The 21,072-nt window shown below is 38.0% G+C and overlaps 1 protein-coding gene across 25 annotated transcripts in view; it reads right to left on the bottom strand.

Moving 5' to 3' along the window:
- Nucleotides 1–21,072, bottom strand: part of NRXN1 (neurexin 1) — a 1,235,416-nt gene that overhangs the window by 680,314 nt on the left and 534,030 nt on the right. For all 25 annotated transcript variants that reach the window (XM_089327671.1, XM_089327664.1, XM_051842899.3 and 22 more), the window contains one exon: nucleotides 3,067–3,505. In XM_089327671.1, coding sequence (XP_089183797.1) covers nucleotides 3,067–3,505 — 439 coding nt within the window. The remainder of the gene's footprint in view (nucleotides 1–3,066; nucleotides 3,506–21,072) is intronic.

Genomic DNA, 21,072 nt, shown 5'->3' with positions numbered 1-21,072 from the left:
TATCAAGTCTGGCAGAGAAAGGCGGGAGGCAGCCAAAGAGAAACATTCTATTACTGTGTTGCATTTCCATCAAGAAACACTTCTCAACTTAAATCAGAAAAATTTAAAGATATCCAATTGCTAGTAGAGCTCCTAGATCTCTTCAGGAAAATGAGGAGATTTAGGGGTCTAAGTTTCCAGAGTGGTGTGAATCAGAAACAGAATCTCCAAGATATGGGAGAGATTAGAGCAATGGTTCCCGACCTTCCTTCTATTATTCTTTACCCTCACTCCATGTTCCCTTCCAGGTTGGAGCACTTTATTTCCTTATTTCTTTGGCTGAAAAAGACATTTATGGGAAGGTAAAAACAGTCTTCCTGACTGCTAAAGAGAACATCACCAATATTACAAAACACAGATAACAGGAAATAGAAGAGTTCCCCTGCAGAGAAAGATGAAGTAAACGGTGGCAAGAGGACCCATGGAAGGAGGGTTTGGGAAGGCAAGTTTAACCCAGGGTCTCAGCATGGCCTCTCTGAATAGGATGCTAATCACAGATCACTGGTCTGAAAGAAAGACCAACTGTCACCTGGTCTACAGTTTGCAAATCTGGCTGATCAGCAGTCATCTGGAGTTTTGTACAGATGAAGAATCCTTGGCCACATCATTGTTGATCCACCTCACTGGGTTTGGGATGAATCTTTCACAAACTGTGGTTTCAGAGGTGAAGAAAATTTTGCTTGCAAAAATATCCTGGCTATGTTTATGCTGTTATACTGTTTTTTGTTTGTTTGTTTGTTTGTTTGTTTGTTTTACAGGCAGAGTTAGTGAGATAGAGAGACAGAGAGAAAGGTCTTCCTTCCATTGGTTCACCCCCCCCAAATGGCCGCCACGGCTGGCATGCTGCGCCAGTCCACAGCCAGGAGCCAGGTGCTTCCTCCTGGTCTCCCATGCGGGTGCAGGGCCCAAGCACCTGGGCCATTCTCCACTGCCTTCCCGGGCCACAGCAGAGAGCTGGACTGGAAGAGAAGCAACTGGGACAGAATCCGGCACCCCAACTGGGACTAGAACTCGGGGTGCCGGCGCTGCAGGCGGAGGATTAGCCTAGTGAGCAGCGGCACTGGCCTAAACTGTTCATTAGTGTAAAATGCAGAAAGGATGTTACCGTATTTAAGCAAGTGAGGGAGTGTTGGAGGGAAAGGAGGAGAGTGGAAAGGTCCAAACTGTCTTCTAATATACAAAGATTACTTGATGTATAACGAGGAGAGTCAGTGCAAGGGAGCACTGAGTTAACACAGTAGAAGAAGTACTATGTAAGGGCTGGTGTTGAGGCTCAGCAAGTTAAGTGGTTGCTGTAGACTTGGGCACCCGATATGCTAGTACTCGTTCAAATCCTGGCTGTATTTCTTCCAATCCAGCCCGCTGCTAATGTGCCTGGGAAGGCAGCACATCCAAGTGCCTGGGTCCCTGACACTCACGTGGGAGACCAGGATGGAGCTGCTGGCGCCTGGGTCAGACCTCGCTATTGTGGATATTTGTGAAGTGAACCAGCAGAAAAAAGCGCTCTCTCTCTCTCTCTCTCAATCTCTCTCTCTCTCTCTCTGAGTGTGTGTGTGTGTGTCTTGCTCAGCCTTTTAAATAAGATAAATAAATATTTAAAGAAAAAAAAGGAATTCGATTTAGCTGTGTACATAAACATATTTCCCTGTCTCTGTCACTTTCTCCTTCTCTTGTTCTCTCCCTGCAAATGTTTTTTCCTTCTCTCCCTCTCCCCTTCCTTTCAGGATTCAAACACATGCCACTTCCTCTACCAGAATGATCAGTTAGCTCCAAAGATCACAGTAGTCCAACTCTAAGCTCCCACAGCCACTCCCAAATACTGGTGGGTAACTTCCTCATGGAAACCTTCCTTACCATCCTTCCTGTTCACAGGAACACAGCGCAGCAAGGAAGCCAGAGGAATGGATTCCTGCTGGAATTCCAAAAAACTTTCATCAGAAGGGGAACCTGTTTGGAAGTCAGCTTAGTTTTGCCACTGTGTTGATTAAAGTGTTGTTGTTTTTTTTTTTTTTTTTTTTTTTTTTTTTTTTTTTTTTTTTTGACAGGCAGAGTGGACAGTGAGAGAGAGAGAGAGAGAGAGAGAAAGGTCCTCCTTTGCTGTTGGTTCACCCTCCAATGGCCGCCGCGGCCAGCATGCTGCAGCCGGCGCACCACGCTGATCCAAGGCCAGGAGCCAGGTACTTCTCCTGGTCTCCCATGGGGTGCAGGGCCCAAGCACTTGGGCCATCCTCCACTGCACTCCCGGGCCACAGCAGAGAGCTGGCCTGGAAGAGGGGCAACCAGGACAGAATCCGGCACCCCGACCGGGACTAGAACCTGCTTGGCTCAGTCTTCCTGTGTGCTATTCTTTGGTCTGTTTCCCTTAATCTTGCATTTATCTGCCAGTGAGCACTGGTCACATCATACTCTTAAATACTGGTCCTTAGCCGGCGCTGCGGCTCACTAGGCTAATCTTCCGCCTTGCGGCGCCGGCACACCGGGTTCTAGTCCTGGTCGGGGCGCCGGATTTTGTCCCGGTTGCCCCTCTTCCAGGCCAGCTCTCTGCTGTGGCCAGGGAGTGCAGTGGAGGATGGCCCAAGTGCTTGGGCCCTGCACCCCATGGGAGACCAAGGTAAGTACCTGGCTCCTGCCATCGGATCAGCGCGGAGCACCGGCCGCAACGCGCCGGCCGAGGCGGCCATTGGAGGTGAACCAACGGCAAAGGAAGACCTTTCTCTCTGTCTCTCTCTCTCACTGTCCACTCTGCCTGTCAAATAAAATAAAATAAAATAAAATAAAATAAAATAAAATAAAATAAATAAAAAAGAAGCTATTCTAGATGCCATTTGAACACTTATGGCTTGATGCCTGACTATGATGATTAATTAGTTCCATCTGATTTTTATATATCAAACAGAAATAACAAAACAAATTCTACATAAAAGAGTTACAGAAAACATTTTAATATGTTTTGGTTTAATTCTTGGAAATGACAGGGAATGGGGGGACAGTTTAGTAGACAAACAGCATAAAAAAATGATAAATTACCTGACCGTCCGTCTCTCTGGAAGTCCACATGATACCATTCTCCATCATTCACTTTCTTCTGCAGGGCTTTTATTTTTATTGTACCAGACCCCATGTCCAGGAGGAGGTAGAGGTGACCATCCAGCATCTCAATAGCAAAGAAGTCAACTTTTATCATCTGTGGGTGCTTGGCATCTTTCTGATGTCTTGGCTTGCCATGGCTAAATAAGATGAGGCCATTTGGCTCTGTTGTGCGAAAATCAAATGATATGGAGCCTGTTTTCTTTGCATTCCACTTAGGCAAAGAGATGAAAGACTCTGGGGTTTCAAAGGTTATTGGGTCTAAAGTTGCAACATTCTCACATTTAAATGCCACCACTCCATGGATCTTCATCTTAGGATCTCCTTGTTTGGCAAGTCGAGACAATTCCAGCCGTACATCATTATTTTTATATACAACCTGTGGGCAGAGGACAGCAGTGAGAAACTAGACTTCATATTTTCATATCTGGAATTGTCATCAGCTCATGCAAATTCCAAATAGATCATGAAAAGTACTTAGCTAATTTGTCAGGATAAAGACAGCATTTTCTCAGGAGTACAAAATTTAAGTTTCATGTCATCAAACAGTAACCATACCAATTCTATTCAAATGTGGACAAACTGCCTATAAATAACTCAAATAAATTAAATAAATCTTTATAAAGCTTTCATTATTGTGTCTAAACTAGCATGTAAAGACTTGAATTTAATATTTTTATATAACAGTGCCTTAAAATATAGGAACTCTTCTATAGTCTATATATCTACTGTGCATATTTGATTTGTAAAGTAATTGAAACAAGTTGAGATATAAAACAATCCAAAATTTACGCAAAAATTAACTATAGGATACTTCAAAAGTTCGTGGAAAATGCAATTAAAGTTTATCTTATGCAAAAAATTTTTGAAATCTATGTTTTCATAAATATTTTTCATGAACTTTTTGAAGACCCCTCATATATTGTGCAGAAGCTCTGTCTTTCCCTGCCCTACATTAGTGACTGGTTGAATTTGCTTAAGTAATGTAGAACTCCCAAGTGTAGAATGCATGTTCACTCTAAATCAATGTGTACCACTGGTGTTCCATTTAAATGTTAATTTATACAAGGCCAAGTAAAGGTTGTCCTGCGCTTTCATCTTCCAAGTCGCTTCCTCTAAAGTAACTGGGCAATTCTCATGGCTTGACTCCAGATAACACATAGGGAAAATTCACTAGCAGAGCTCAAAACATTATGCGTCTGCCACAGCTTCACGTTAATAAATTCATAGGTATTTTGATATAAGAATAAATATAAAATATCTTTTCCAACTTTTTAACTGTATACAAAATGAATACAATGAATGTTCACATTTCTGAAATACACAAGTTATACTGACTTAATGGTGAGTTAGTTATCTATGTCAATACAACTATAAATTCTTGAGAAGAGACTCAAAACTGCACAGCAGCCAACACTGACATGTTCTAAATTCATTTATTCACATATAAAAATGTATTTACATAATACAAAATATAAGACAATCTATATATGATTGATTAGTGCTATGATGTCAACTACATCAACAGAGCAATATTCTTTCCAAACCCATGCCGACTGTAACACCACTGTGGCTGATGAGCTTCCTGATGTGATTTGCTAATGGGTGCTTCATTTTTCCCAGTGATGAAGAGTCCAAGTTCTGGTACTAGAGTCCCCAAGTTCAGACCCAAGTTGCAGCATTACTTAACTGTGTGTTTCTCTAAGTCTTATCTTTCTACTCTGCAGTGAGAAAATACTTCACATGCTGGTTGTAATAATTAAATAAGAAATGATGTCTAAGTCAGAAAATTTACATGAAGAAAATCAACCCAATACTAAGCACATTATTTTAATGTCAATTACATCAAACTACATGGAAATAAATACCATCGTCTCTTTATCACCATCTAATAGACAGAGATAGTTTAGTTCTAAATTAATTCATTATATGAAAACATCTAGAAATTAAAACCACACACATAATTGGTTTTCATCCTTGATTTGCACCAACTAAATAAGTTGCATTTTCCCAATGCTGGGTCTGGGGTTTCAGTTTATCTGTATCTTGAAGAAGGATTATTATAAAGAACAGAATATCCTTTATTCTTTGAACAAATATGTACAATGGTTTAACAAGCATCTCTTGACAACAAAAGAAGAGAAAATGAACTTAAGCAATAACAAAAAGGAATTACATTAATTCTTAAGAATACTTTCCTGAAAAGAGAAAGCACTATTAAGCCTTCAGAAAATTGATTTAGGATTGCCTTTCTTTGGAGATTTTAGAAGTGGAGAAAATGCTTTTCATGGATGATTTTACAAGTTTTATAATTTCTCACCATTTCTTTCATGCTACCAACACTATAATTTTTTTCATTTTTCTTGGTGATTTATATATTACATATTTAGAGATTCATTGGACATAGGCATTTATCAGGAATGACTATTTCTGACCAAATGATACAGATGTTTCTGTTGATCAATGTTAACAAGTCATTTGTGTAATCAAACTATGTTTGATAGAATTGGATGATATGAATAAATGAATGTATTATCTAGTAATTCTACAAAGTTGAGGAATGTGGAGTTAGTGTAATTATTTCAGTGAGAAATATATAAACTTTGAGAGAATTGGTGATTCCAGAACATGTAGAAAAAATTGAGAATAATCCCTTGGTCATATTGCTTAGGGTTAGTTATGTACTCTCCTCCCTTCTGCTCTCCTTGCCCCTACACACAACCTAGGAAATCAATCTGTATCAGATTCTAATCTTATGCAAGTAGAAACCCTGTTCACTGTAGCCCAGCACCAAGAGCAGTGCCTGGCACAGGGAAACTCAAGAAATTCTCAAGAGTTGAATGAAATTCTTCTTTCACTTTTTTAAACCTATTTTCTATATTACAGCTTTTATTCATAATATTGTTTATACATATGGTTGAAAAGTTACCACATTTGGAATTGTGAACCAATCTCATAATTTGACTACTAATTTGGGTCTGTTTTTCTAGCAAAGTGTGTACACTCCTGTGTATATTCAGTAAACAAATGGCAAGCTGGCCTGAACCTTGGGAGACTTCATCTTCAAACTCTTATTTTAATGTGTAAATGACTTTTAGAATGAAGAATGCCTGAGTCAGAGCTCCACAGAGATATGATCATTTTCCTAGAAGAACTGTCTTGAAGAGAAGCACAGTGTGTATTCTGTTTCTTTCCATTTTGAATTTGTTCAAAGGCTATTCTAGAAAACTGAAAAGCAATTTTGGAGATGTAGGCTTCTAGCTCTCAGATTTACACTACAAATTCATCTGACCCAGATTTCATAATTACTCTGTTTTTCTAAAGTTAGACTTACTCTGAAAATGACCTGAATCTAGTTCAATTAGAATAATGAGTAGCTAGAAAGTAGTCTACATTTTCAAAAAAAAAAAAAAAATTAACATGTAAGCTACTTTTGCCTCTTTGTGAAATAAAGTGTCACTCAATTATAGGGTTATTTTACAATTATTTATGCATCTTTTTCTTATTTCTATTGAAGGTGTAATTTATATGTTTCACATTTGAAAAGAATCTATATATACTCCATCACCCTAACAACTGGCAGTATTATGGCATACTCATATGGATCTTTTCAGCGTCAAGAATTTGTTGAGGATATTGATTCTCACCTCTATGCTTGGTGGATGTTTATCATAAGTATCAAAGAGATATAAGCATAAAATGTGGTTTTTTGGTTTATTTGATTTTATTCTTTTTTGTTTTTGTTTAGCTGCTATGTATTTCCAACAAACTTTTATAATGGTCTTTTCTTTTTTCTCCATCATTTACTAGGATATAAAAATGTCCCTCCTAGGCCAGCATTGTGGCGTAGCAGGTTAACCCACAACCTGTGACGCTGGCATCCCATATGTGCATGGGTTCTGATCCAGCTCCCTGCTAACGTGCCTGGGAACACAGTGGAAGATGGCCCACGTGCTGGGGCCCCTGCACCCACTTGGGAGACCTGGAGGAAGTTCTTGTCTCCTTGCTTTGGCTCAGCTTGGCCCAGCCCCAGCTGTTGCAGTCATCTGGGGGAATGAATCTACCAACAGAAGCTCTCTCTCCCATTTGCTCTCTGTAATTACCTTTCAAACAAATAAACCTTTAAAAAAATTTAAAAGTCCGTCCTTCAAATAATTTTTTTAAAACCAATCTGTCTGTCTTTCTCTCTGTTAATTCTGGCTTTAAATAAATAAATAAATACATACATCTATCTTACAAAAATGTCCCCCCAACTTGAATATGCAGGAATAGGGAGTGACATAGTTGTGTTTACATATTCCAAGGCTTGACATTTTAGATAGGAAATCCTGAGTGTTACATTTTATATTTTGAAAACTATTTATTATTTGAAAGGCAGAGTTGCAGAAATCGGAGGCTGGACAGAGAGAAAGAGAGAGTGGGAGCACCACCTTCCATCTGCTAGTTCACTTCCCAAATGCCCACAACAGCCAGGGCTAGGCCAGGCCAAAGCCAGGAGACTTCATTCAGGTTTCCTACATGAGGGTAAGGGACCCAACTACCCAAATCATCATGCATTAGCAGGATTCTGACTTGTAAGCAAAGTAGCTGGGACCTGACCAACACTCCAACACAGGGTGCCAGCATCACAAGCAGCAGTTTAACCACTACACCACAATGCCGGCACCTATATTTAATCTTGTTAATAATCCTGAAAATGTAAAATGATGCAAGGGAATAAGTAGGTTAATGGATAAGAGTTTGCTAGTCTATATATAAATTTGGTTTAATCTCAAAGCTATTATCTAAATTATCTAAATACTGTATATCTCAGTCTCCTAATTTCTAGAAATTGACATCTAAAAAGGAAAGGCATGTTATACATATAAATTCTTGTGTTTACATTCTTACCCTGCACCCCCCCAATCTATGTGATTTTGAGCAAATATAAAAGATGGTCTAATGTTCCCACTCCTTTTCTGGATTTTCCATCTGTGGTTTTTGATGTAAAGATATTATTCTGTATTTTGAGATCTATCAAAATGTAACCCATTAGAAAAGAGAATGCTCACTGCATTTTAGGAAGATGAACACGCCCCAACAATAACATCTGTCCAAGATTCGTACAGATGGTATTGAAACAGTGGCGCCTGATAGATAAAGCTCTTTCCACAGACTGGGAGTCTGTGAAATACATATTTCAGTGGGAAAACATTTCACACTCAGATAATGACTTTTTAAATACAAATATATGTTTCAGATTAGAAATTTTAGTGAATATTTTGAATTAATTAACATGCATTGACCAAGGCTTTTTACACCATGAGAGTATGCAGTGTGGTAAAGCGAGCACTGAAGCTGGCATCCAAGAGCTGTGCAGTAGAGATTTTGACTTTGTCTTGACCTTTCTTCAGAAAACATGGTGGCATATTGTAATCTGTCTTGGTTTTCTCTTCCGTAATTGGGGATGAAAACAAACGAGGCCCAAGAATCTGGTTCTCCAGTCAGATTTAAGAGGTAATTTCAACCTACCCACTTCCAAACCTGTGAACTGCACAAATTCTTCAACCTTCCCAAGTCCAAATGTTTTGTAAACAAAAGAAGGAATCAACATCTACCAAATTCAGGTTATTGTAAACAGTAAATTATACTTCAGTTAAAGTGCTAAACACATGGCCTGTACAGATTAAGGACTCAAGTAAATATTTGTTGCTTAATATTATTAAATACTAATGTCTTTGTTTCTACATTGAATTAGTGGAATTTCACAATCTAATTGTCAACAAGGGTAATGGTTAACAAGGCACACAGTAGTTGACTGGTCAATGTTAAAGGAATTAAATGCAGTGCTGAGACCAGCAGAATCAAAGGGAGTCAGCCGACTGCAGCTTCCTATGTCGTCCTGATGCCTACACTGTAGACTAAACTACACTGAATGCTTTTTCTACAGAGTGCCTTAGCGGGAAAATACGCACACCAGGCTAGATTTCTGAGTGTTGACCTTTAACCCATGAAAGCATTTCTACGGCATCTAACAACAGTAACAATAGGCACCAGTACCATGAGAATCAGTTAAGATTTATCACTTCTACCAGGCCCTGTTACAAGGGTTTTATATAGATTAATGTGTTTACTTCTCATAAAAATCCTAGGGAACAGGTAACGCCATTCTATTTAATCAGTAAATACATGTAGGCAGAGAGCTATTGGGTATCTTTCATCATGAGTATGCTTAATACTGTTTAAATATCTAATGATGTTAACATCAGACTCTGTCTTTGTTCCAACAGGAAATTTCATTTAAGTTTTGGTAGCAGTTGCTAGGTTGACTCACAGGTAAATAGCTATTTTACAGTTATTAAGGACTACCTTGCTATGAGGAGTATGTGTTATTCTAAAAATCAGTATTTTCCCTCTCAAATGTCCTTATTAAAATACCCCTAAGTGAGTAAAATAGCACAACTGAGCAAGGAATTTACCTTGTGCCTATCTATTAAAATGTATCTACAAGTCTTATTTAAGCAGAAGAGCTGTTTCTCTATTTCCAGGATGAATTTGCAGTTTATACAAGTGTGTCATGTAGGAGGAAACAACAGATACTTCTTAAAAGTCCATGGGTTTTAAGAATTATCTATGAGGACTGTTCCTTTTGCTTTCATTTTTCATGTTCTTAGCTGTTTATGTTAAATATAATTGATGATTTCACCCTATTAAGTGATTTCTTGAATTTCAAATGACTGAATTATGATTGGCTCCTTTCTGTGATGTTTCTATGCATCAGCTTCTTAGAGTAGCACTCTTGTTGCAAAATAAACCAAAAGCTAGTCAGTAAGTAGAAAGTACAAGGGCCACTCCAAAGAAGTAGAGGGAGATTGCACTGTTTCACCAGAACCTAAGTAAGGAGAAGCTCGGAAAATAAAATAAGATATATTACAATTTTTATCTCCAACATTATTAACCTATTATCTTGACATTCTTTTCCAATCCAGACACTTTCAATTCAATCAAATAAGCACTTGTTAGACACATCCGAAGGTAAGGTACTTAAGAAAAAACAATTTTAGTCACTTCCCCGTGTATGTGCTCAATCCAATAAAATATGGCCCACTGAGAATGAATCAGTTTAGTTTCTCTTAATGGGGCAGGTAATTGGAGCTGCTGTTAGGGTTCCACCTGGGACTCCTGCATCCATACTGGAGTGCCTATGTTCAAGTCCACATTTCCTTTCCAATTCCAGCTTCCTATTAATGCACACTCAGGGAAGCAGGAGGTGATGCAACTCACATGGGAGTTCCTGGCTCCTGATTTCTGCCTGGCCTACTCATGGCTGTTGTGGGTAACTGGGACGTGAACCAAAGGATGGAAGTTCTCTCTCTGTTGCTTTTTTTCAAATAAATTTACTAATAAATAAATGAATTTCTCTGAAATACGTTACCTGTGTTGGTACTATGTAAATGATATCTGTGCACAGACATGCACATGGCTCAGGTGAACATGGATAATTCATGTGTGTTAAATACATTTTGTAGGCACATGTTGTATGTGTGATATGAAACTTGTGTGACACTGATGTCCATAAATGGTATGTTTATATATTAGAATATATGATATATCTTTTTCTTGACAGGCAGAGTTAGACAGTGAGAGAGAGAGAGACAGAGAGAAAGGACTTCCTTTTTCCATTGGTTCACCCCCCAGTGGCCGCCACGGCCGGCACGCTGTGGCCAGTGCACTGTGCTGATCCGAAGGCAGGAGCCAGGTGCTTCTCCTGGTCTCCCATGCAGGTGCAGGGCCCAAGCACGTAGGCCATCCTCCACTGCCTTCCCAGGCCACAGCAGAGAGCTAGACTGGAAGAGGAGCAACCAGGACAGAATCTGGTGCCCTAACCGGGATTAGAACCCCGGGTGCCAGCACCGCAGGTGGAGGATTAACCTAGTAAGCCGTGGCGCTGGCCTGATATATCTTTAATAAATAGATAATATATCTATATCCAACATATATGACAAAATATAAATATACATGTACTAAAATATGTGATATTTTCAAAAATTAGATTCCTTGGCTAAAACTCACAGATGACATATTTGATAAAGAGAATGTCTTATCATAAGAGCAAATTGTAGTACCCAGAAGGTTGGCATACTCCTAAAGAAGAGCTGTAGCAAAAGTATAAATCTGATCTTTTATGGCTGAATGAAAAGTAGCAAAGTAAACATTTACCTCCAAGATCCTACCACAATGAAAACACAATTCTAAGAGCAGAGGACAGGAAGGTCGGCACTTTTCTTTTGAATCATTGCACTTACTGTCAAGATCAAGTTTCTTATGCCACTTACTTATGTGTGGGGTTTAGCACAGAACCTGCTTCTAATAAAAACACAGAAAGTTTTGCTGAAGTTAACTGAATAAGGGACCAGAAGTACTGAGAGTATCACACCGCAGGCAATTTTCAATTGTAATCTGATTTGTTCATGACAGAGAGGTGTGCATCGAGAGTAGTACACACCTCGGTGGAGCAGATGGGGAACAGGTGGCGTACAGGGAGGAAAAGTGTAGAAAATGGACAACACCTGTAGAAAGTAGCCCAATACATCTGTAAAGGATACTTAGCATTGAGGAATTTAATGTTTAGGAGAGTATATAAGAAATTTTTAAATATAAGAGATGTGGGGGCAGGTGCTATGGCGCAGTGGGTAAAGCCACTGCCTGCAGTGCTGGCATCCCACATGGGTGCCAGTTCAAGTCCTGGCTGCTCCACTTGCAATCCAGCTCTCTGATATGGCCTTGGAAAACAGTGAAAGATGGCCCAAGTCCTTGGGCCCCTGCACCAGCATGGGCAGACCTGGAGGAAGCTCCTGGCTTCAGCCATAGTGGCCAACTGAGGAGTGAACTAGCGGGTGGAAGACCTCTCTCTCTCTCTGCCTCTCCTTCTCTGTTTGTGTAACTCTGACTTTCAAGTATATCAATAAATCTTAAAAAAAAAAGATAAGAGATGTGAGGGTGGGTAAGAATAATGCTATTTTTCCTAAATTAATCATATGCAGAGGTTATATGTGCAGATAAAATTTTCACCTAAGTATATTATTTTCTCTAATTCAAAACAATAAAACTAGTCAGAGAATGTAAAGCGGACTACAATAAAATTGTTATAAGATGTGATATATGGATGTGATGATTTGAAACCAAAAAATTAGTTAAAATTTGGGGGGAGGGAGGATAACAATATTTTGTTTATGATATGCAAAGAAATACTTTTACTTTGTCCCAATTAAACACAACCAAATGCATCTTATTCATTAAAAGAAGGAAAAGGGGAAAAAAGCCCTTAGCTTGTCCTTCTCTCATCCCACCACCCACTTGTTACTTGTTATTTTGCAAGTTAAGTGCTAACATCACTTAGACAACATTGGATGGCATCAATAAAAGGTAGCCATGGAAGTTAAAGGACAGAGTTGTCCCAGAGATAATGGCTGTACTTAATGGAGCTTTCAGAGGCATATGAGTATGTAGCAAAAGAACTTGAGTTCCATTAAATAGTAATGTCTATTTTTCTCACATTAATGATTCAGTAACTTTTTAGAAAAAAAAAAAAAGGAAAAATAAACCACAAATGCAAGACCATGAAAGATTGATAGGAAGTTTGAGATGTGAATTTTTTAAATGTAGTTTGCAAACTTGATTGCTCACTTTGTTTTCATTTGAGGAGACAAATTCAAAGCAAGGGGGCTGCTTGGCCTAGTGTTTATCAATCTCTGAAAAAGCAGATGGGATTTCACTGTTCATATTCTTTCAGCTTTGTTTAAAAAAATATGCTTTGCCATAGGCTCAAGGTGAGGCCCTTAACCATTTGCAAATGAAAAGCTTCCCTCTTTTCCACAGCAGTATGGAAAAAGGAAACTGCAGCTGACTTAAAGACTATTACAACTTCAAAACTGTGTTAGCTACACAATAAACTGATGATCAAATCCAAAAATAAAAATCCTGGACAGAAAAATCTTACAGTAATTCCTCTCTCACCCCCCAGGGCATTTGGGAAGACATTTGAAAAAGCTAACTAGAAACAATAAACTTCAAGTTTGCAAGTAAGTGCTGAAGACATTTTCAGCATTAGTTTTTCATGAGTTTGCAAAATGTAACAAATTATACATTAGGGTTTAAAGCTTATTCTAAGCCAGCAGATGCTACTAATAGGGGCAGTGCATGTCTGCTTTATCTAATTTTTTAAAAATATATAAATCACTATGTATTTATTTAAAATATTTTTAAACTCTTAGGTCATACAAAGCCAAACACTAACATATGATTTCATTTCTTGAAGGGTAAAATTATTCATAATAATTTTCATCAAACACCTGTTTCAGGCCCATGACCATACAGATGACAGAGTGTGCCCAGTGTTCAAATGCTGGAAGGCAAATTATATGCTCTCTCACTGTGGTTAGCCTGTTCCCCAAAACTTCTGCAATTCAAGCCCCTGCTAGAGTTTGGACACTGTGCCTGGCAGCATCCTGAGGCATATGCAGCACTGGGTTCACTGGTCCTCTGTCTCCTGGTATTCTAGCTCCACATGAGAAAGCGGTGAAGATGTCCATGTTCTTGGTTCATAGGTTACAAGCAGCTGAGACTGAGACTCTGATCAATGGGCACAGCATTCACAGCCTGACTTCAGCAATGGACAGGACTTTGCTTGGATGTCCATAGAGTAGGACATCAATAATACTGGGGCATACTTGTTTATTCTCACATCCAGATTTTGGAGGTGTCATTGTGGAATTCCATCTCCAGCTTTCTTGTTCTCTTACTGTCTTTCAGTTTCCACCTGGAAACAGCTGCTTTCCCTGGAAGCAGCACAATCCAGGGAATGTTTAAAAGATCCACTCCTGTGCTATGTCTGTCTTGGTCAGACTACATCCTTCAGCTTATAGTCATGGGACTGGTCATTACTTATCATTTAGCAGCTTGGTTTTCCTAATTATAATGCTGATTATTGGTGCTTAAAACTGGACTATCTCACATAACAAAATCTTGCTACATATGACTACTAAATGTAAATCAAAATTAAACAAGTAGTTTTTGTAACTAACAATGAGTCCACTACCCATGGTCCATTCCTTCAAAATCTTTCAATCTCTAGCCAATTTTAATTAGGGAAAAGTAGCCACTATCTTTTTTTAATGGAATCTATCTCACCAAGAACCAAGAGTGGTATCTTTGAACTGAAAATAACAAAATAGTAACACCAGATGTCACAGCAAGATTAACAAATGCATATTCTTTTACACCCTCAATTTCTGAATCTCAGTGAAATTTCTTCCTTTACCCCTTTTTGCAGTTTTCTAAAAAGATGGCTATAAGCATAAACCTATCATTCAGTATGTGTATATGTATTCAGTGTGTTTATACTCAATTATATAATTATAAAAATACCGGTCGAAATACAGTATGACCTTTTCTTGTTGATCTACAATGACATAATGCTAGTTTTTTGGTTATACAAAAGTTCTAACATTTTAGCCCATTCCCGCTTTTTGATCAGATCCATCAGATTTAAGCTTAGAAAATCTTCCCCCAAATGATATTTGATAACCCTATTATATTTTATATAAACTATTACTTGATCATATGTATTTGTGTGTGCATATACATGCATATTTTAATCTACTGGAAAATATTTTGTCTTCACTTTGAGGTAAAAATTCAAATTAGCCTCCAAATAATTACTTATTTAAGCCAGTACTAATTATTTTTTCAGATTTGTAAGGTCCACCACATATTAAATTCTATTCAAGATTCTATTACTGAGCACTATATTTTGTTTTAATGGTCTATTTATTTTTTATTGACCCAGTTCCAGTTTGCTTAAATATCATAGCTTTAAAACATGTTTTAATATAACAGTGAACCCATTCCAACCAATCTGTTTATTTTTATTATAACACTTACATTGTAACATATAGATGCTCTTGTTTTCTATTTAATTTTCTCTAATCAAGCAAAATATAGCAAGTTATACATTCAAATTCATTCTTTTTGAATAGCAAAAAGAATATGTTGTTTGGAATTATATTACTATTATAATTATTTATAGAATTATAATCCATCAAGGACTTTTATTTTAATAATATATATTATTTTAATTATATTAGATAATCAGGCTTCATGCCAGAAAATGTTTTACTTATCTATTAGAGGACAATATACAAATATAGAGAGAAATAAAATAAGTTTTAAAAATTTTGTTGTAAGCACAATTCTTTTCCAGAAGTTGCTCATGTAGGATACCAGCAGTCAAGACACCACCAGGGCAGAACACTGGAGGTATGTACTTAGTGCATCGGGTGAATGACTCCACTTCAGTGGCAGTTCTTCAAGAGATGAGGTCACACAGCTGGTTAAGAGTAAAATTATTAAGTAGTAGAGAAGCCAAAATCAGGATGCCTGACTCCAAAGCCTGGATTATCCTCGCTTAAATTAGTTGATTTTCTTTCTATAGGACTATTTTTATGATAGCTATTAGAAATGAAACTGTAGGACTCTATTAATCCTCTCCAACCTGAGGTTTCAACAGCTAGTTTTCCAGCTGTGAATTATCCAAGTTGTATGGGTTCCCTTCCATTCCCTGATTTCCTGCCTTTACTTCTAACTACATCTCCACCTGAGAGTCCACAAAGGAAAAGAGAAAGATGACATTAAGACAGCCAGTGCTTTTTGGTAACTGCAATGAAAAGGTTTTGCGAAGCAGATTTGTTCATGAGAAATGATATGTAAATATGTTTTGTGATTTTAACATTATCTGATAAAAGCAATGCATTTAAGATACACACACACACACACAGAGTCCCAGAGTCACAGAAAGAGATAGATATATAGAGAGAGAGTGAGAGAGAGAGAGAGTTTGTCTATCCACTCTTTCACCCCTAAAATGACTGCAAGGCCTGGGCTAGGCCAAGCCAAAGTCAGGAACCAAGTTTCATCTGTGTCTCCCACATGAGTGACAAGGGCTCAAGTACTTGATCCATCTGCTGGTATTGCAAGTGGTGGCTTAATCCACCACACCACAACACCAGCTCCAATACTTTCCCTCTTTATGGAATGAGGTTATTATATTTTATTTTGTAGCTCTATTTAAATACATACAGGTCTGGGTTCTTGGTCTTGAGCACTAATTAAAAAGTAGTTATTTTTACACTGTGATCTTAAATGGGTAGGACGTCAAATGTTAGTATCTTAAATGTATGAGAATACAGTGCTTGTTACTTAAAAAAATAAGAGACTATGTTTCTGGAAAGCAAAGAATAATCTTGTGAAGTAATTAATCATCCTGAAATCTTAATGCTTACAAGAATACTTCTCAAATTTTGTGGCGTTATATCTTATGTCTCATGAACCCTATATTCTGAAAGACTTCATCACTAAGCAAATAGTATTTATTCAGGAATACTTGGTTTGATTATTGAAAATTTATCAAAAGCATCTAAATGACAAAATGTGGTAGGCGCTGTCATTACAGCAAGTTGATGGAATCACAGCCTGTTGCGAAAATCACAGCCTGTTGCAAAAGTTTTTGTATTTTAGCGTGTATGAAGACTGGCATCTGGAGTTTGTTAGAACACTGAGAATATGTAATTGTTTGTTTCGCATTTTAAGGACTCTAAAACGTATGGAGGGCCCAGGTTGGAAACTGCTACCTTTCAGTTATGACTGGGAAGCATTGGGGTATTTGTTTTCAGTGTATTCTTTAATTACTTCCTTTGGAAGGTCTCACATGCTTCGGATGTCATTTGGGTTGTGCCTTTTGCCAGGGGGTTGCTTAGTTAACTGTTTATTTCATGAATGAGGTTTTATGTGTAGCTGAATTTCTCATGGCACATGTTAGGAAATTCTTGGCAGCATTTAAATTGGAGAACTGAGAAACATATTGGCTCCATGGAAGCTCAATCATCTCCCAGGCAGGAGCATGGCTTCTGCCAAGGAAAATTCACTAAAATAAAAAATACTGAGACCAAATTCTCACACAGTCCAAGGAAAGCTGATTTGGGGGTCCATGATGAACTGAATGCTATTTCCGGGTTTCTCAGGTACCCCAAGAACAGGGGCGTTGGTGGGAATATCACACAACTTTAGAAACAGGTATGGGGATCTCCCTGTGACAGCATGCAGACAGCTCTCGACTGTTTACAAAATCCAACTAGCTACTAAGAAAAACATTAAGTGCATTTCTCAGAGCATTAAGTGATTTTTCAATTTCTTCCTTTTAGAGATAAATGTTGATAAGTTACTGAAAGGTATAATCTGTTTTTTCATTTAAGAAATAATCAGTAATTGTGTATTTATTAAGCGGCCTTGGCCATTCCTGAGCATCCTAGACCAAACGCCTAGACAGCTACATACCAAGACATTGATCTGGCTAGATGATGAGACACTGTGGAAGAATTATTTACTCAGGTGTATTTTCTTCAAGGACTAGGAATAGGAAATTGTCCTCATATGTTATCTTGGGACTGTGAAGCCATAAATCCACTAAAAGATTATTTTGTTTTACTCACCCATTCTATGCAATGAGGAAGGAATTGGGGAAGACATTTTAAAATTAAACACTAGTGTGAGAAAATACTGATGAGTTATCTGTCAGCAATATAAGATGAATAGCATCAGCCTACTCCTCATTACTGTAGGAATCTCTGGAGTCCGTGTGGAATAGAGGCCGTTTGTAGTCATCTCCTCCCTGGTACAAATGTCTTCAGTTGCTCCTTTCAAAAGTCTGCACTTGACGAACCCATGCTGCAAATAGCTCCCTCTCTAAAAAAGCAGTTTCCTGAGTTAGCTGTTTCTCTTCTCCTAGATGTAGTTCCTTTCCTAACTGACTTACCAAATGCTCTCTGCATTCTTGAGTAACCAGTGACCTAGCTGGCACTGGGTTTCCTCTTATTGCTGCCGTTTCTTGCTTTATTCAGAAATGAAGAGGACAGGGAACATCAACACAGAGATGCTGATCCAAGGGTAGATTGGCCACCTGTCAGGTGTTTAAATGGTCACATGTTTCCACTTCAGGCCTAACCACATAGCTGCCTTCTATTCTGGCTCTGTGTTGAACAATCCCTTACTCCCTCGCCTCTCCAGCAGAAAATTCACTGGGATTGGCTATCTACAATCACCTTGGCCCTAACTGTCCTTGATTAGCTGGTATGCTGCCTTGAATAACATCAATGTGAATCATTATAGCACCAAAATCCAAATCTCAAGCAGCTTCTACTTGCCCAGTGCTTGCTAAGCCACATTATAAACACTCTTGTTTTTTAAAACAGTTTTATGAAACTATCCCCTTAATAAGGCTCAGAGAATTTAAACATCTCATTCAAATTATACAATTAATAGATAACTAAGTAGGAATCTCAGTATTTTTGTCTGATTCCAAACTCATGGATGCAGTTTTTGTGCATGTTCCCAATCAGCCAGGGAAGAAAAAGTCTTGTTTTCATAGCCAGAACTGATCCTGGGCACATTTCCTCAGCCACACCATCATTCATTAAGTGTGTATAAATAAAGGGAGCTTATTCCTTTTCCCTTTCTCCTCTAAGTGTTTCATCCAACAAGTTGTAGTTCTCTTAACACTACTGGTTTAAAAATTCCCCTTAGGTTCCATCCCACTCTCTTCCTTCCTTAATTTGAATGCAGTCATTTTTTAGAATTAAGGAACTCATTTTAATTTGTTGAAAATGTACCTATTAAAATAAATTCAAATAACTGAAAATAGTTTTAGGGGTGTCATCATTAGATTTATCGTTAAAATTAGAACGAGAATGCACTATTAATTTTTAAGGTGTAATCGTGATTAATAAAGCCACTTATCTACCAAGGATAATAATGGCAAATACAGAATATTTTAAGCACTTTACTATCTTAATCTTCATGACAGCTTCCTGAGACATAAGAACAACTCCAATGCTGCAGAAATCCAGGTGGCATAATTACTGGAATACAGTGCCTTTGAGGTTGTGCAGCATAGTGATTGATAAAACTGCAGCCTCCATTTCACCAGTGTGGAAACTGGGCCCACACTGGAACAGTTTTACACTCAGATAGTCTGATCTAGGACCCTTGTTTTTAATCGTACCACTGAAGCAAATCAAATCCCTGAAAGAATAAATGACCTAGCCTTATTCCTACCTTAATACCCACCCCACTAAACCCCACCATGCTGTTAACTTTTCATAATAATAACCCCAAGAATAGAGATCTTAGCAAGGCCTTTTACAGGAACAGATCAAAATCCCAAAGCTTAAATGCATCCATCTATCTACCTATCCATCCATCTGTATCTAGAGAGCCAAGGAAAGATAGAGAGACTATAACTAATCACTTGCTATAGAAAACATCCTGGGAGCCAATCTTAACAAGAACAGCAATGAATCTCCAACATTCATCAAGCAGTCTATAAGTCACATGTAAAAACTAAACTAACCATTTACAATATATTTTTACAAATTCTTGAATAAATAAAATTGACTCATTAGGTTATAGGCACTGAAAAGCCAATAGTATCCAGTCTGCAATCAGACTATGCTAAAGTTACTTTCATAATCTATTTTTATTTTAACTCTAACTTTTAATTTTATCTCTTCATTCAAAATATCACTATAATTATACGATGAAATTGGAGCACTGTGAAGGATCATAAACATGGAACCTCTCAAGCAACCACTGTTACCAAATCAAGGTGCTCATATACCTGTGGATTTCTGATTATCTGGTTTATTGAGAGAGAGAGAGAGAGAGAGAGAGAGAGAGAGAGAATGACTTGCTGCTCCTAATTATCCCACAGAATATTTACTATTGATGGTTTAAGGGGCCTATAATAACTCAGTATCAAAGCAGAGACAATGTAGGAGCAAGATAAAGGAAGCAAGCTCGACTCTTGGGATACTGTTATTCCCATAAAGGAAGAAGGGATAGAACATGGGCTTGAAGCAGATTATTGTGGGGAAGAGTCAATGGCGAAGCAACCCAGGAGAGAGAAACAAAATAGGTCTTTATTCCACAGAAAACGATGGGTGTTCCCATAGCTTTAGTAAGCAGAAGGTGCTATTAATTACATGTTATTAATTGATATTTATAAACCAATTAGAGTTCACTTCATATAAATGTGGTAAATCTAATACTATTCTGCTCTTCTCACTTGATGCTAATGTATGATTCAGCAAAACTTTACTTTTTGTGGATTTGGGGATATTTTCATGCCTAGATGGCTTAATTCAAGAACTCTCACAGCTCTCTCTGTGAGTTTGCTTTGCTCCACGGTTGAGTTGCAGAAAGCGACCCAAAGCTCAGCAGTGGTGTTGACATGTGTTCCCCTGGTCTCACAGGGAAGTAGATACAAACGTGGATAGAATACAATAAACCCTTCCAGACTTGAGGAAAAAAAAAAAAAAAAAAAAAAAAGGACAGGTATGACCAGAGATAGGAGACTCAGAAGTACTCTCATGTTATAAACATAACAACCTTCACAAGGTTCCTAGGATCCTGAGTCTTACTAAATAAAGACAAAGTACTGTGGGGGACTATAAATATTACTTATTCCAATATCAAAGTGTTTTGTTCAGCATGGTATCTTTGTGTTTAGGGTAGGAAGAGGTGTATACTCTATCATGTTACCCTACATGAGCAGGAAGTACATCTCCTGATGGGAGAAATGGCTTGCACAGTCACTTCAGTTACAGTGGACAGTTGTTTGTACCAAGTTACAACAGGTCCCTTAGCAAACAAAAATTGATTTTAAGAATTAAGACTACATTTAACCCCCAAATCTTAATGCCGGATTGGAAGGAAAAAAGTATTCCCTCATCACAGCTTTAACTGTAAGCCCAAATATCTATTTCTTAAAGAATGGAGTAAACACCAGGCAACCTCTAAGGGGCACATTGGCTAAAATTATACCACAGTATAAAATGTTTCCCAGAGTGATTCATA

The sequence above is a fragment of the Oryctolagus cuniculus genome, chromosome 2 (genome assembly GCF_051225735.1).
Source record: "Oryctolagus cuniculus isolate XC-2025 breed Fujian yellow rabbit chromosome 2, ASM5122573v1, whole genome shotgun sequence".
In the NCBI taxonomy this organism is placed as follows: Eukaryota; Metazoa; Chordata; class Mammalia; order Lagomorpha; family Leporidae; genus Oryctolagus; species Oryctolagus cuniculus.
This window is presented reverse-complemented; position numbering and strand designations above follow the sequence as displayed.